Here is a 14472-nt window from a genome sequence, read left to right on the forward strand (position 1 = left end):
GAAAAAAATTTAGTTTTTTTTTTAAAATGTAAGTAAATTTGAAACTGACTCACTTAACTCGCTAATTAAACGTCGAACCAGATTAAAGATAAGTTGATGGATAATATACCACAAATGCATTATTAAACTTTTTACCATCTTTTACTTATCTTTAATTATAATATGTAGTTTTACGAGTCATTATTCTTTTATTTGATTGTAACGTAAGAAATAGAAAAAAAAATTGACAAACCAAAACATCCTTTGATCGATCCTTAAGTTAATAGTGTAACTTTATAAAATATTTACTAGTAAATTTATTAAATTTTATTGTCAATTTTCTAAATGAATTACTTTACAGTCAATTATTTCAAAATTAAAATATATTTTTTCTTTTTAATTTATACCGAAATAAATTTTGATATACGTTATATACTATATTTTCTTTTTCTCTTTCACAATAATTGCATCCACCACAATTTCTGAACTCAAATACCAAATAATAACATGATGATGGTTGTCTTTCTCAACAAGTACAAAATTTAGAGGAAATTGTAATTTAATAATAATAATGTTATTATTACTACCACCACTACTACTACTATTATTATTATTATTATTATTATTATTATTATTATTATTATTATTATTATTATTATTAAAAGGTCTATTAGCTTAATCTAATATGTTTACCTATTTAAAATGGAGAAACATTTGAGATTGTAAAAACAATTTAAAAAAGAAAAATCAATTTCTTTATAAATAATATTGTTTTGGTATTAAGAAGAAATGTTTGTACAGTAGAAATTTTTGAAATAAATTATAAATATGTTTGTAAGTTACTTTTAAATTCACTTCTGACGAAAAGTTACAATATAACACTTTAATCTTATTTTACTTTAATAATAAAATTAATTTCGTATAGACAAAAGTAAATAATTTTCAATATATAATATATTTGTATAGTTCTTTAAAAAGGAAAATAATAATATTAACATAATATATACACCGAACCTATCAAAAGTAAGATGAAAAAAAAACATGCGAATAGATAAACATAAAACTCGTCAATGAAACAATATTATTAACAAATTTTACCGTTAGAAATAATTCTGTTAATAAATTTGAATTTGAATTATTGACTAAAAATATTTGTTGATAAATATGTGTATATAAACAAATTTGTGTATATAAACAAATTTTAGTGAAGGAAAAACAAAATCTCAGTGCAAAATCTAAGGTTTTTCTGACTCTTTCACTCATTCCAACTCACCAATTCATATTTGTGCATAACGGCTATTGGCACAGTATTCAACCTTTCAATATATACCATTTCTTTTCATTGAAAGCGTGTAATCTTGGCAACAGTATTCAACCTTTCAATATATACCATTTCTTTTCATTGAAAGCTGTGTGTAATCTTTTTGTTTTATTGCTGTGTTTGTTTCAATATGTATTTTTTATTTATTCACAATAACACGGCATGTTTAGGTTTCCAATGAATCTTCTTTTGGTTGAAAACATTTTTTCTTTGCCTCTTCTCTGAATCAATGAGTTGAATTACAACAGGTTTAGGTTTTCAATAAATCTTGTTTTGGTTGAAAACAGCTTTTTTTGTCTCACCAATCATCTCAATTGAGACCATTGGAAGCAATTTACTCTGCTCTGTTCATATCTAAGGTGAATTCAATGTGCAGAATGTGCAGACTTATACGTTGATTCATAGTGAATGTTGTTTTTGTTGAAAACAATTTTTCTTTGGCTCTTTTCTGAACCAATGAGCTTAACTGGGACCACAATTCACTGTTTTCATATCGTAAAAACTTCGCAATTTCTCTGCAACGTCTCCGATCAGAGGTTTTTGTGCAGTGATTCCAACTTAGCAATTTTGTCATTTACATGAAATTCATATTTATGTATAATATAATGACGCTGCAGATTTTAACTTTTCAATGAATCTTGTTTCCGTTGAAAATCGTTTTTCTTTGCCTCTCTTCTCAACCAATCAATTCAACTAGGACCATTGCCTCAAAGCAATTACAGATTCATGACATTTAATGTTAGTAAATATGTAGCATTAATGCAGAGTTTTTTAATCTGAATTTTATTTGTTTTTGTTATGCACACAAGATATCGAAGATTCTGAAATTATTAAAGATATTATGTTTTCTTAAAGTATATAATTTATTATTAGTAATATATAAAAGTTATTTATAAAAGTTATTTATGATGTATACTTCAATACTTCTATTCACGGGCACAGTTTGTATGACAAAACAAATATTGTTATATATAAAATTTGGAACTTTTTCCGGGTTTTATCTTTAAAAAACGTTTTGGAGGATTAAAAGGAGAAGATATTTAAATTGTTTTTTAATTTTGATGGTATAATCATGTAAAACTATTGGTTATACTGAGACATTAAATCTAACTTTTTGTATCTATTCAAATATGAAAAAAATATTAATTTTTTACATATATTATTAGACATTCAGTTTAAGATGGTTTTTATCGACTTTTAGTGTAAATAGGTTTGTCTCGACCTTCAGCCATACGGGTCAGTGTTGACCTCCATCATGAGACGATCCATCTTGACTTTCGATCCAAGTTAACCCATCTCGAACTTCATCACGAGTCGGTCCAAGTCGACCTTCAGCCTAAGGTGGGCTGACCAGTCACGACCTTCGACTCGGATTGGCCTGTCTCAACCTTCAACCTGCGCTAGCTCGTCTCAACCTTCGACTTGGGTTGATCCATCTCGACCATATACTTGACTCGACCCTTCTCGATCTTCAGTGGCCTAATTTTAGCCATCTCAACCTTTGACTAAGGGTGGGGCCAAATTTTGGCTAGAATTGATTCAAGTAAAGCATATTTGAAGAAAATTTTAATAGAATCAACCTCTATCCTTTCATGCATCCAAAAATTAGGAAGTCACAAACTGACTATAAGAATATAGAACAACTATCATACCTAAAAAAAGCATATGAGAAATAAACATACATGAATAATGTAGGAGATAGTACTTGCAATGACTAACATTGTACCAGTTATATCCAATTAAGAAGGGAGACTTACTCATAAACATTATAAAATGACAATACATTTAATGTTTGAAATCACTCAAGTTAGACAGACAACAGTGTGTAAACAAATGTTGAAACTAATGTAATATTGAAGAGATGAATTAGATATTAAATGTTTAAAATGAATATTTCTAAGAATAAATTATTTGTGAGTAGTAAGGTGATAACTCCTTTGTCTATGGTTCTGCAGAGCATAAATAGTACTACAAGTACATACTTCCAGTGAATTCTATGACATATATATGAATAATTGAGTTTAATGTTAACTATTTGGTATATATATATATATATATATATATATATATATATGATGTACTATATTTTATTCATGTTTAGCTTATATTGTCTTAGATAATTCTTTGCATACCAGCTTATCATGTTGTTTCTTTTGTGTTTCTTGTGTTTTGTTTGTCTATTTTGTGATGATCACTTTACGATATGAGCAAATGAGGAATTTGATGATGATACATCTATGACGAAAGGAGAAAATGATCCTGATTAGGTTCCTAGTAATTATTCTGTTATTCTGTCAAGGAATAGTTCTTTTGAAAAACTCATGTCGTCTATAATTAGTTTGTATATATTTTATTGTTACACTTATTTTCTTTTCAAATAACTATATATAATGTTTATTTAGTAATACTATACATTTATTAATAAAATATTATAAATGAGGGTCTTCTTTTCGAAAGACTTGTTTTAAGATCCAATAATTTATTATATAAAACAATATACAACTTTTAATATATTAATATCTCTACACTTTCTTATAGTTGTAGACTCATTCAGAATTTTATAGCAAAATCCTATTATTCAAGCAAAAGAAACAAGGAAGAGACCATTCAATCTTACAAAATTTATCTAAAAATAGTATAAAAGTTTAAATATATTAATATCTATACTTATCTTATAATTTTTGTTTCCAAAATAAAATTTAAAAACATTTAAAATCTCCACAGTATTTAAGATTTTTTTCTTTTTAAAAATTTATAAAAAATAGTACATATATTATATTATATATAATTTAAATGTAACAAAAATTTCATTGTCATCATAATATCATATAAATAATTTAACACCATTACTTCTATGTTTTTATATTTAAATTATAATTTTTAAGATGTGATAAAGTTATTTCTTTTATCTTGCATGTGAATAGAGGGATGGTGGATTATCTTGTACATAAAAATGAATGGTGGAAAATATTATCTCTTACGATGGCATGTAACACCCCTCTTAATCAAGAGGGCCGTGTCAGGTCTGCAGCCCAATACACCCCAACCTCTCACCCCTCAGGCCACACAAGGACCACCAGGTAGGTTGTTGCCAGTCGGGGTCGAACCCCAGACCTGACCTTTAACACCCTCTAAAGGTCAGGTCTGGGGTTCGACCCCGACTGGCAACAACCTACCTGGTGGTCCTTGTGTGGCCTGAGGGGTGAGGGGTTGGGGTGTATTGGGCTGCAGACCTGACACGGCCCTCTTGATTAAGAGGGGTGTTACATGGCATATAGTTACATGCAAACAACTTTATTTTGTATTTAATAGTCTTTTGTAAGTTAGTTTCTACTGAATGCTTCTCGCATGAACCCTAAAATCTGTGCAGGTTTCTTGCAGTGACCCTAACCCTCCTTCTTTTGCTATCATCCCCACATCTTTTTTTTTCTTTTTCTTCTTTTCCTTTTCTTATTAAGAGGTTTTGTTTTCGTGGCGCAGTTCTATAAAGGTAAATAAATGCATACTATGAATAATTTCACTCCATTCATTTTTGTAGCTAATCCTAAAAGTTGTGCATGTTTTCTCAACGTAACTCTGACCTAAAAGTCCCTCGAGGTGGAGTTAAAGTTGTTTCAGATCGGAGGAGCGTTATCAATATTCTGACTTGGTGAGCTTTCTATTCATGAAACGAGATGATTGCTTTATTTTAGACATGTCAAAGTGAGCCAATCCGGTTCACACGGGTTGGCTCACCACGGGCCGGGTCAGAAAATGAGTGAGCCCAATCCGGCTCACTTTAAGGTGAGCCAGATTTTTTACAACCCGGCTCAACCCACCACGGGTTGGTGGGTTAAGTGGGTTGGCTCACCAACTTGCATAAAAAATTAAAATTTTATTTATTTTTTAATTTTTAAATATTTTAATATTTAAATTTTCTTAAAGTAATGTAGGAGATGATAATTACAATAAAATCAAGTACCAATGTGTCTCTATCATGCTCACTAACAAGGATCATACTAGGAAATTTCTACCGTGGTATTCAACAAAACATAAATGAAAATAATACACATCTTTATCATGCTAATTCAGAAAATTTGGTTCATAACACGGTTGTTTCAATCTTGTCATCCTCCAATTGCTTTATCTCCCTTTGCCACTCTTCTAACATGTGCAGTTCTCAAAATAGATGGTGTCCTACACGAACGGCAAAAAACAAAACCTTCCCTTGCATTGCTTAATGGTGTATAAAAGGCAAAGCATTAAATTTGAAATTTGACAGATGCTAAATGATTGCAAAAAGCATGATAAAATAAGAACAAGATTTTCCCAACATGATACACCAAAATCATCTATGCGTAATTTTAGCAACATCATAAAAAAACCGGTGCTACTCCAAATTTTCACACCTAACAGATTTTCTCACATTATATATTTCAAGTTCACCCACTCAAAGTCATTATCCATGTGTACGAAGATCAAGATTCTGATTCAAGTTCTCACATTATCCATTCAAAGTCATTTTCTCACATTATATATTTCAAGTTCACCCACTCAAAGTCACACAATTATTGCATAATTTTTTTCTTCCTGCAATCGTTAATCTATTCTCTAACTTATTATTTATATGCCATTTATTTCTATTTGAATGGCAGTGCAGTCTCCCAAACTCTTTGTTCAAGATGCTATAACATTCAATATTACATTATTTCTAACGCACCAATAACTGACATTTTCCTATAGTTTGAAGAAGGGACCTCTATATGCATTACTATTTTCCAACTTAGTAATCTCATTTGCAACTTAGTAATCTAATACACCAACAACTCACATGCATATTGAATTATGAAAAATAGTATAAAATACATAATACCAGAGACAGAGACAATATGTAGAAGACTACAAGTTTTTGTTTCCTTACCTATAATTACTACACATGAGGTGCATTGGAGTCATGGATTGAAAAGTCTAGAACAATTTCCTCTTCCTTTTGATCATCTTCATTATCTTCATCTTCAAACTCAAGAAGAAATTATTAGGAAATAATATAATTTAGAATTAGAGGTATGATGTAAAGAAAAGAGTGAAAAAATACATTACCAATATTTTCAAAACCATGTAACCAATTTTGAGTTAAAATCAGTGCTTGAACATTGTTAGGAAGAAGATTAGATCGATACTTGTTAAGCACGTGACCACTAATGCTAAATGCAAACTCACTGGCAACAATTGTTATTGGAATACTTAACACCTCGCATGCTAGTCTACATAGATTTGGATAACGTTCGTGACGATCCTTCCAATAGCTCAAAACATATAACTTTGGAAAATACTTTGGCTCAAGTGGTGTTTCAGTTAGATACAGATCCAACTCAGACTTGTCGGTTACATTCACATTTTGGCTTACGTAATTGATATATTCCTATAAAAATATAATTCAAAGATAAAAATTGGTTAATAAAGATTACATAATAATAAATAACAATGACATAATGATGACTAACTTACATTGTATGGATCAATCTCTTTGTCTTCTTCCATGTTCAAATGTTCTTCTGTTGAACAAGTGAATTGAGAACTTGATGCATTAGATGAAATTGACTTCACACTCACACTCACGTATTCTTCAAAAAGTTTGTACATCTTCCCTTTTATATGAATAAGCTTTTCATCACAAGTAGAAGAATCAAGCTTGGAGTAATAGAATCGGAGTGCTTCAAGTTTCATCCGTGGGTCAAGAATCATAGCAATTGAAAGAATGGTACTATATTCACCCTAATACTTTTCAAATTTATCCATCATCCTTTTTGCCATGTCTTTCATCAAGGGGTCATCACTTTTAAGAGTATCCCTGAACAACCACTCAATTTTCCAAACTTGCATAAAATATTCATTAGAGGTTGGATAAGATGTTCCTGAAATCAAATTGGTTATCTTATAAAATGGCCTTAAAAATTCACACATCCTCTCAGCTCTTTTCCACTCTTCAGTTGTTGGGCAATGTTTAAAATTTCTATCACGTAAAGTGAAACTTGAAAAAGCGTGACGATACTTAAGACCACTTTCAAGCATCATAAAACTCGAATTCCATCTAGTAGGTACATCTAACCTTAAACCCAATTTAGTATCAATGCCCCTCACTTGAACAACACATTCAGTAAATGCCATTTTCCTTGCCTCTGGCCCTTTAACATATTTAATGCTTTCTCTAATTTTCTGCAAAGCAACTTCAGCCAATTTTAAACCCTCTTGAACTATAAGATTCAAGATATGAGCACAACACCTCACATGAAAAAATTCACCATCACATAATAAGCTATTTTGTAAGCTTAATTGTTCACCAAAAATATGTTGCATACGGTCATTGGCAGTACCATTGTCTAAAGTTATAGAAAATATTTTCCTATCAATTCCCCAATCAGTCAAACATTCAAACACTTTATTTGCTAGATCATGACCCGTGTGTGGAGGTTCCATTTTACAAAAAGCAAGAATCTTACTATTCAATTTCCAATTGTTATCAACAAAATGGGCTGTTAAACAAATATATCCCTCTTGAGTACAAGCAGTCCAACAATCTGATGTCAAACAAATTCGGTTATGACAATGATGCATTTCATGTTTTAATTTCTCTTTCATTTCAACATGAAATTTCCACAAATCAGAAACAATTGTATTCCTACTCACATGCTTTACATCAGGATTCAAATATGAAAGCAATTCTCTTATCCATTTGTATTCAACAAACTTAAATGGCAAACCATGTTTGACAATAGCCATTGTCATAATCTCTCTAACATGCTTGTGACTAAGTTCCCTACTCCTTAACTTTCCCATGTTATCAATTATCATCCCCCCTACATCATTATATTTTGGGCTAACATTGCATTTTTTTAAAATGGCGCAATAGTGTTGAAGTGCCTATTTTAGTACCATCAATTACATACTCTTGCCCACATGCATTACATTTAGCCTTCTCTTTACCATCTTTTACTCCAACTTTAGAAAAATATTTCCAAACTTCAGAGGTAGTTGTCTTAGCTTTCTTAGTTTCTTTTTGAACTTCACTATATTCATTGTTTACAGAGGGTGGTTCTTGTGGCTCATTAGCATTTTGATTATGTATATTATCATCAACATTAACATTCACATTCACAATTCGATTAATGGTTTCAGATTCCATGCTGCAGATTAATTTCTGAAAAAAATAGTGTGAAAAGCTTACTAAAAACAGCCATCGAACACATGACCAAATGTAACCAAAAAGATGAGATGAGTGAACAACTACCTATTCGCAGTAGACAACAATTGCAGTAGGCAGGGGATGATTGTACATAAGGAAAACACCAAAAAAGCACCTTGTCATTGCGGAACAACACACAACACTAACAAATGGCCACCAACGTCGAGTCTAGCAGCATCACCGTAGACCACTTAGACCACCAACGAGCACGCACGCCACAGACCAGACGACCGTCAATACCTAAGCCGCAAACCACCGAATGGGCACCAACGTCGACCACTATTTTGCCGCAAACTACGAACGACCACCACACCTTAGACCAGACGACCGTCAACACCTAAGTCGCAGACCACCGAATGGGCACCAACGTCGACTACCATTTTGCCGCAAACGACGAACGACCACCACGCCTCAGACTAGACGACCACCACCAAATGGAGGCACCACCATGACCGTGAATCAGAGGGAAGGGAAGGGAAGTGAGTTTTGATTCGTCCGGTGTTGGAAGTGTAGCTCGAGGAAGAGGATTGTAGTGGTTAGGGATTTTTATTCCAATTTTAGGGATTGCGATTTGTGTGAATGTCAAACTTAATATTAAAATAATTAATTTTATTAAGTTAAGTGGGTTGGTGGGTCAGCTCACTCAAACCCGACTCGAACTCGCACAACTCACAGGTTAAGTGAGCTCAACCCGTTTTGACCCATAACCACAAAAAATCTTGTTTTTTCAACCCGACCCGACTTGAACCTGTGGCGAGCCGAGTTGGCTCACGGGTTCGAGCTCACTTTGACATCTCTACTTTATTTCATTTCAGATTTAGAAGCTGTTAACTAGTTTTTTACTTTTTGTATTTCACATATTTTTTCTCATTATCATGTTTATAATTCTTTCACCTAATAAATCCTAAATTGTAAGTTAATGCTATAAATTTAAAACCTTATCTTCAAGTGACAGAATTTTTAATACTTTGACAAATATATTTTTTTAATGTACTTTTTAGAAAAATCACGAAATTGTAAAAAGAATAAAAATATATATTTCTACTCATATATTGTTTATTCTTTGTGAGATACCCTAAGGTGAATAGGTGTTTCAAATATGGTATTTTTGTAGTGAAAGATAAAATAAAATGATTTTGGGCTTGCTATGTAGAAATAAAACAGAAAAAGTTTTAGAAGTGTACTAGGAAGTTTTCTAAGAACAAATATATTGTGTTAAAAAATATCTTATCAGATAGTTGTAATGAGTTGAATGCGGAAGAACCCAAATATATGTGGCAGAAGAGATGATGTCTCTACCCTAGAAATTACAAAATATCCTCCGTTAATTGCTTCCTATGCCCTTTTTTCTTCTTACATATAATTGTCATCACATAATATAAACATATTAAATTGATAAAAATGAATGTTTTTTTTTTTAAATAAAAGATATCTACTTTTCATTTAATTTAATAAATTTTCAAAAAATTACTAAACAGAATTTTAATTTATTGTATGTTTCAAATAGTTTTAGATAAAAAAAGAGAAGTAAAAGAATAATTTAAAAAGAATAGAAATTAAATAATTAATGAATAAATTAAAAGTTTGTGAACTAACATCGGTATTCAAAACTAAAACAAAAGACCGTTGCTGTAGTGCAGGTCAGTCACGCGTACAGCACAGGTGGTCCAACATAAAGAGGAGAGGGTGAGGGGTTACGATCTTTTAAAACCCTAACTCATAAGAGAAAAGAAGACAGTCATTTGCGGCGTTTATTCTTGGAGATGTTATGAATATGTGTGGCTGTCTTACTTTTGCATAATAAGAAAGTATGGTGTTGATGGTACTCTTCTTTTCTTTCTTTTTTTTCTCTATTTTGTTCCTTCCTTCTTTTACTGGAGAAATTTGGTGAAGCCAGTGACAAGGTGTAGTTTTGCTCTAATGCATGCCACTTATTGCGATATTCGTTTACCTCTTAGAACTTTCCAATACCGTCTATCACTTATTTTATTTTACCTTTCTTTCCTGCTGTGAAAGTACTGGAATGGTTGACTTCATCTCAGCTTATTTTCACTGGAATGAAATTCTATCACGCCTCCTCTTGGTTCAAAGAACTTTTCTGCAGAGGTATTCTTCTTTTTCAACTTCTTTTTCAACTTCTTTTTCATCTTTACATTTTATAAACACTCTTAATAGTGTCTTCAATTAGTGTGCATGCTTTACTTTGTCACATATTTTTGTTTTCTTGTCTTGTACTAAGTCATTGGTATCCCTCATGAGATACTTTATCTTATATACAAATTGTTTATCAAGCTGGATATGTGTGTCCTATTACAGAAAAAAGACCACCCACTTTGGTGATTTTTTTATGTTTCAACTATAGTTGGAAAGCAATGGAATTTTTTACACACTTGCAATGCAAGAAAAAACTTAAAATTTTCTAAAAACTATGACTAATATTGTTTTTGTAAATGTGAAATGTTCCAAATGTCAGCTGAGATATCCTGGTATAAAGTACAGTACTTGTATATATGAATATGTTTTCTTGAATGATGATTTTTCTGTGATGAATACAGTACTGGTTTCTTATATCGTAATCTCAAGGAATCTGGTTTCATCCAAACATGGGAATGTGTTGCAGCTTTTGGAGTTTTGTAGAGTGTTTGGAAAGGTATGGTTTCACCATGTTAACAAATTTTCGTGATGTATTTTTTTTTTATTTACTTTTATTAATTGTAATTCATTGTTGCAATCATTTAATAGTTTAATGATTGAATAACCATAACAAATTGCTTTAATGATATAGAGTGATGTTATCAAATTGGAAGTAATTATTTCTATTAATATCATGCATGAGTGATATTGCAGTTGGTCATTTAATTGAATGTTATAAAATTTTAGATGATTTTGCAGTTTGGTCATTTAATTGAATGTTTTCAGCATGAGTGATATTCCCTCCTGATACATTAAATTATATACTCTAGGAAAAGAATGGTATTATTGTTCAAGCGTAATTCTTGATTTAAAGTTATATTGGCATGTCGCAACCATTCATATTATATTCATACTATATATAGTTATGTGTGTAATTCTCTAATAAACTTGGTATACAATTTCTAATAACATGCAGGTGTCAAAATACAAGATGAAACTGCTAGGGAATTTCGTTCTCCTACTCCAAATGGACGGTAGATTGAACTCCCCGAGGATGCTGTGGCCAGTTCTCCAAAGGGAACTGGAAAATCTTGTCATCAAGTAATTTATTCATTTTTTTTTTCTTTATTTTTGTGATGTCCAATTTTTTATTTTGCATGTTGGAGTGTGATGATTACCCGAGTTACTCTTTGTTGTTCGGTTTGTTTCTTGATTTTGTGGTGTATTTGAATGATAACACTTTTGTTTTGTTTTGTTGGTTTTCCACTGTAGTGCCGGCAAAAAAAGGAAAATTTTGTTGCAACCTGCAAGAACTTCAAGAGAGGAAAACATTATACAATTAAGTTCTGCAACAAGTGCCTCTTGACCAGGTCAGTCTCCATTATAAATTTTAGGTTTTCTTTTTATTTTAGATGTTTATATTTTTCAAAATTATTCTATCCTTTTTTCGTAAAAGTGTGATATGAAGCGTATCAAAGATGCTATATACTTAGAAGGAATTAGGTTCCGATTGTTAGCTGAGATATCCTTGGTACAAAATGAAAGAATAAGAGAGTATAAGAATACAGTCGGTACTTGCATATCTGTATTTATGATTTGGTTGAAAGGGATCTCTTGTTTTACTGTGCAAATTCATGATTTAATGATGATAGAAGCGAAAATGTGTTTGCATTTCAATTTATGATAAACTTTTTATGAGATGACCTTATGGTTGGTGATTCGTGTTCGTTTTTGTTATTTCTTGCAGGAGCTTGAAGTTTGTAACAAAGAAGATGGTGGTGATAATGTTGGTGCCATGTGCCAAGGAGAAGGAGAAGTAGAAAGGTTCCCAACAATTGAGGAGGAAATTCTTTTACCCCCTGGCATGGAATTAAAACAAATATTTGGCATCAGAGTTACCACTCAAAGATGTTGGGGATGCGTTGCAGTTTTTAGAATTTTGTAGAGTGTTTGGAAAGGTATAGTTTCATCTTTACAATTTTTCCTCATGTTTTTTTTTTTTTTTTGATTAATTGAAATTTATTGTTGCATTTAATGGTTGATTGATTGGATAACCGTAATCGGCAAATTCTTTAATGCTACAGTGGAAGGTTACAAAATTGGATCTAATTACTTAAAAATAAAATTTTAGATAATTTTGCAGTTAGTCAATTTTACCATGGATGATATTCCCTTCTGGTACATTTAATTATATACGCTAGAAAAAAGGGTATTATTGTTCCAGGGTAATTCTTGCTTTACAGTTGTAGTGTCGCAGCCATTTATACTATTTTTTGTCAAGTGTTTTTTCACTGTTATTCTTATCGTGTTTCCTTACTGTTATTCTTGTGTGTAATTTTAATCAGGTTCTTGATCTCATGGAAGGAGAAGCTGAAGTCATTTTAAAAGAATTGGTTAGTAAAGGACATAACTCCTTGCTAATTGAATTTCACAGTAGACTCTTGGCTTTGATCCTAAGCGAATCAGGAAAGGAGTGAGTTATCCCTTTAAATTCTTGTTTCGTTTTTTTTTTCCAGTAATTAATTTTTTTTAGATATTTGAATTAATGTTTCCGTATGGATGACATTTAAAGTGGTTGGAAACTTGCTTAATATGTCCAGGAAACTGAGGAGATATATTAAAGATGAAAACTCAAGATATGCAAAAGGAGTGAAAGAAGCAAAACTTAAGATTGATGCAATTAAGGAAAAGGTAATAGAAAACAAGGTGTTATGGTTTTTTTATGTGGATTACTATTGCTGTTACGGTGTGTTCATAATAATTTTGTGTGCATGATGTTGTGTACAGATAAAGTGTCTTGAACGGAAGTTGCGGAATGAGAAGGCAAAAGTTGTTTCTTCAACTGTGTCTCCCTTTCCAATGGAGGAAAAAATAAGAACCGAGGTTGATGAAGCACACGCTAACATGCTCAGGTTAAAGAGCACAAAATTCATGAGCTCATTTTTGTGATCATACATTATTTGACTTAGGCTTTAGCAAATTTTCTAAACGAAAGCAACATTCAGATATCAAAATAGAGGATGAAACTGCAACTTCACCTGAAGAAAGTTGGTCTGTTTATAGTCCTGCAGAGATATCAAAATATATTTCCTCAAGGTGAGTTCTTTTCTTAAATTTAGGTGGATTGTTCTTGTAGTTTTAGATACTTTACATTGTCATATTGTCATATTTTGTAAGAACTTTGATATACAATTTTTAATGTTCTATTCGGATGTTATATTTTGACACACTATATTTGTAGACTAAGCCACAACTATTGAATTGCAGGACCAAAAGACTTAAGAGCCGCAAGGTTTCTCACAGTAAATCAAGTTCGCATGACTTTTGAGCATAAATCTTCTTTCGGTGATGGAGTATTGGTATTGTATTTATGAGATCTTTTGTAAATTTATATAATAATAATAATAATATGTTATTATTAACATGATATAAATTTCTTGTTTTTGTAGGTTTTGGTGGAAATCTTTCTCTGACGGTCCTTTTTATCGAGGCTGCACATGGGTTATTTTATTGTATCAATGAATATAACTTTTTTGTATTTTTTTTAGTGGAACACAAAATGAAATGATTTTTTTTGTCTTCTGTAAATTTCTAATATTTTCAATTTAATAAAAAATTTTAGATCTTTTGTCTTGACCAATTGTTAGCTAGAATTTTATTTAATAAGAATTTTATGATTATTCATTTTTCTTGACTTTTCAGCGTATTATCACACATCATTAAAAGAAATTAATAAATACACGAATAACCATGCATAGGTAAAAAAACGTGAATTAAAACATTTGATTTAGAAGGACTGTTGAAAAAATAATTAATG

The 14472-nt window shown here is 31.2% G+C and overlaps 1 protein-coding gene and 1 long non-coding RNA gene across 2 annotated transcripts; one reads left to right on the top strand and one right to left on the bottom strand.

Moving 5' to 3' along the window:
- Positions 1-5277: 5277 nt before the first annotated feature.
- Positions 5278-7101, bottom strand: LOC114181244 (zinc finger BED domain-containing protein DAYSLEEPER-like). The gene is made up of 3 exons (XM_028067646.1): positions 6788-7101; positions 6380-6701; positions 5278-6292 (listed from the first exon to the last, which is right to left on the bottom strand). The coding sequence occupies exons 1-3, from the start codon at positions 7022-7024 to the stop codon at positions 6210-6212; spliced, it is 642 nt and encodes a 213-aa protein (XP_027923447.1). The 5' UTR covers positions 7025-7101; the 3' UTR covers positions 5278-6209.
- A 3051-nt stretch (positions 7102-10152) lies between these two features.
- On the top strand, positions 10153-14232 carry LOC114181245. The gene is made up of 12 exons (XR_003603776.1): positions 10153-10344; positions 10539-10628; positions 11078-11172; positions 11632-11756; positions 11928-12025; positions 12403-12613; positions 13001-13128; positions 13256-13346; positions 13443-13567; positions 13661-13751; positions 13923-14014; positions 14105-14232. It is a non-coding gene; the product is annotated as an uncharacterized LOC114181245 (long non-coding RNA).
- The last annotated feature ends 240 nt before the right edge of the window (positions 14233-14472 follow it).

Source organism: Vigna unguiculata, chromosome 4 (genome assembly GCF_004118075.2).
Source record: "Vigna unguiculata cultivar IT97K-499-35 chromosome 4, ASM411807v1, whole genome shotgun sequence".
Lineage (NCBI taxonomy): Eukaryota > Viridiplantae > Streptophyta > Magnoliopsida > Fabales > Fabaceae > Vigna > Vigna unguiculata.

What these genes read in the sequence shown, in the direction of transcription:
- LOC114181244 (XM_028067646.1), bottom strand. Translation starts at nt 7,024, where the DNA reads ATGATTCTTGACCCACGGATGAAACTTGAAGCACTCCGATTCTATTAC. An exon ending in AAGAGATTGATCCATACAAT is followed by an intron (nt 6,702 to 6,787) that starts GTAAGTTAGTCA and finishes ATATTTTTATAG; the next exon opens with GAATATATCAATTACGTAAG. An exon ending in ACATGGTTTTGAAAATATTG is followed by an intron (nt 6,293 to 6,379) that starts GTAATGTATTTT and finishes TTGAGTTTGAAG; the next exon opens with ATGAAGATAATGAAGATGAT.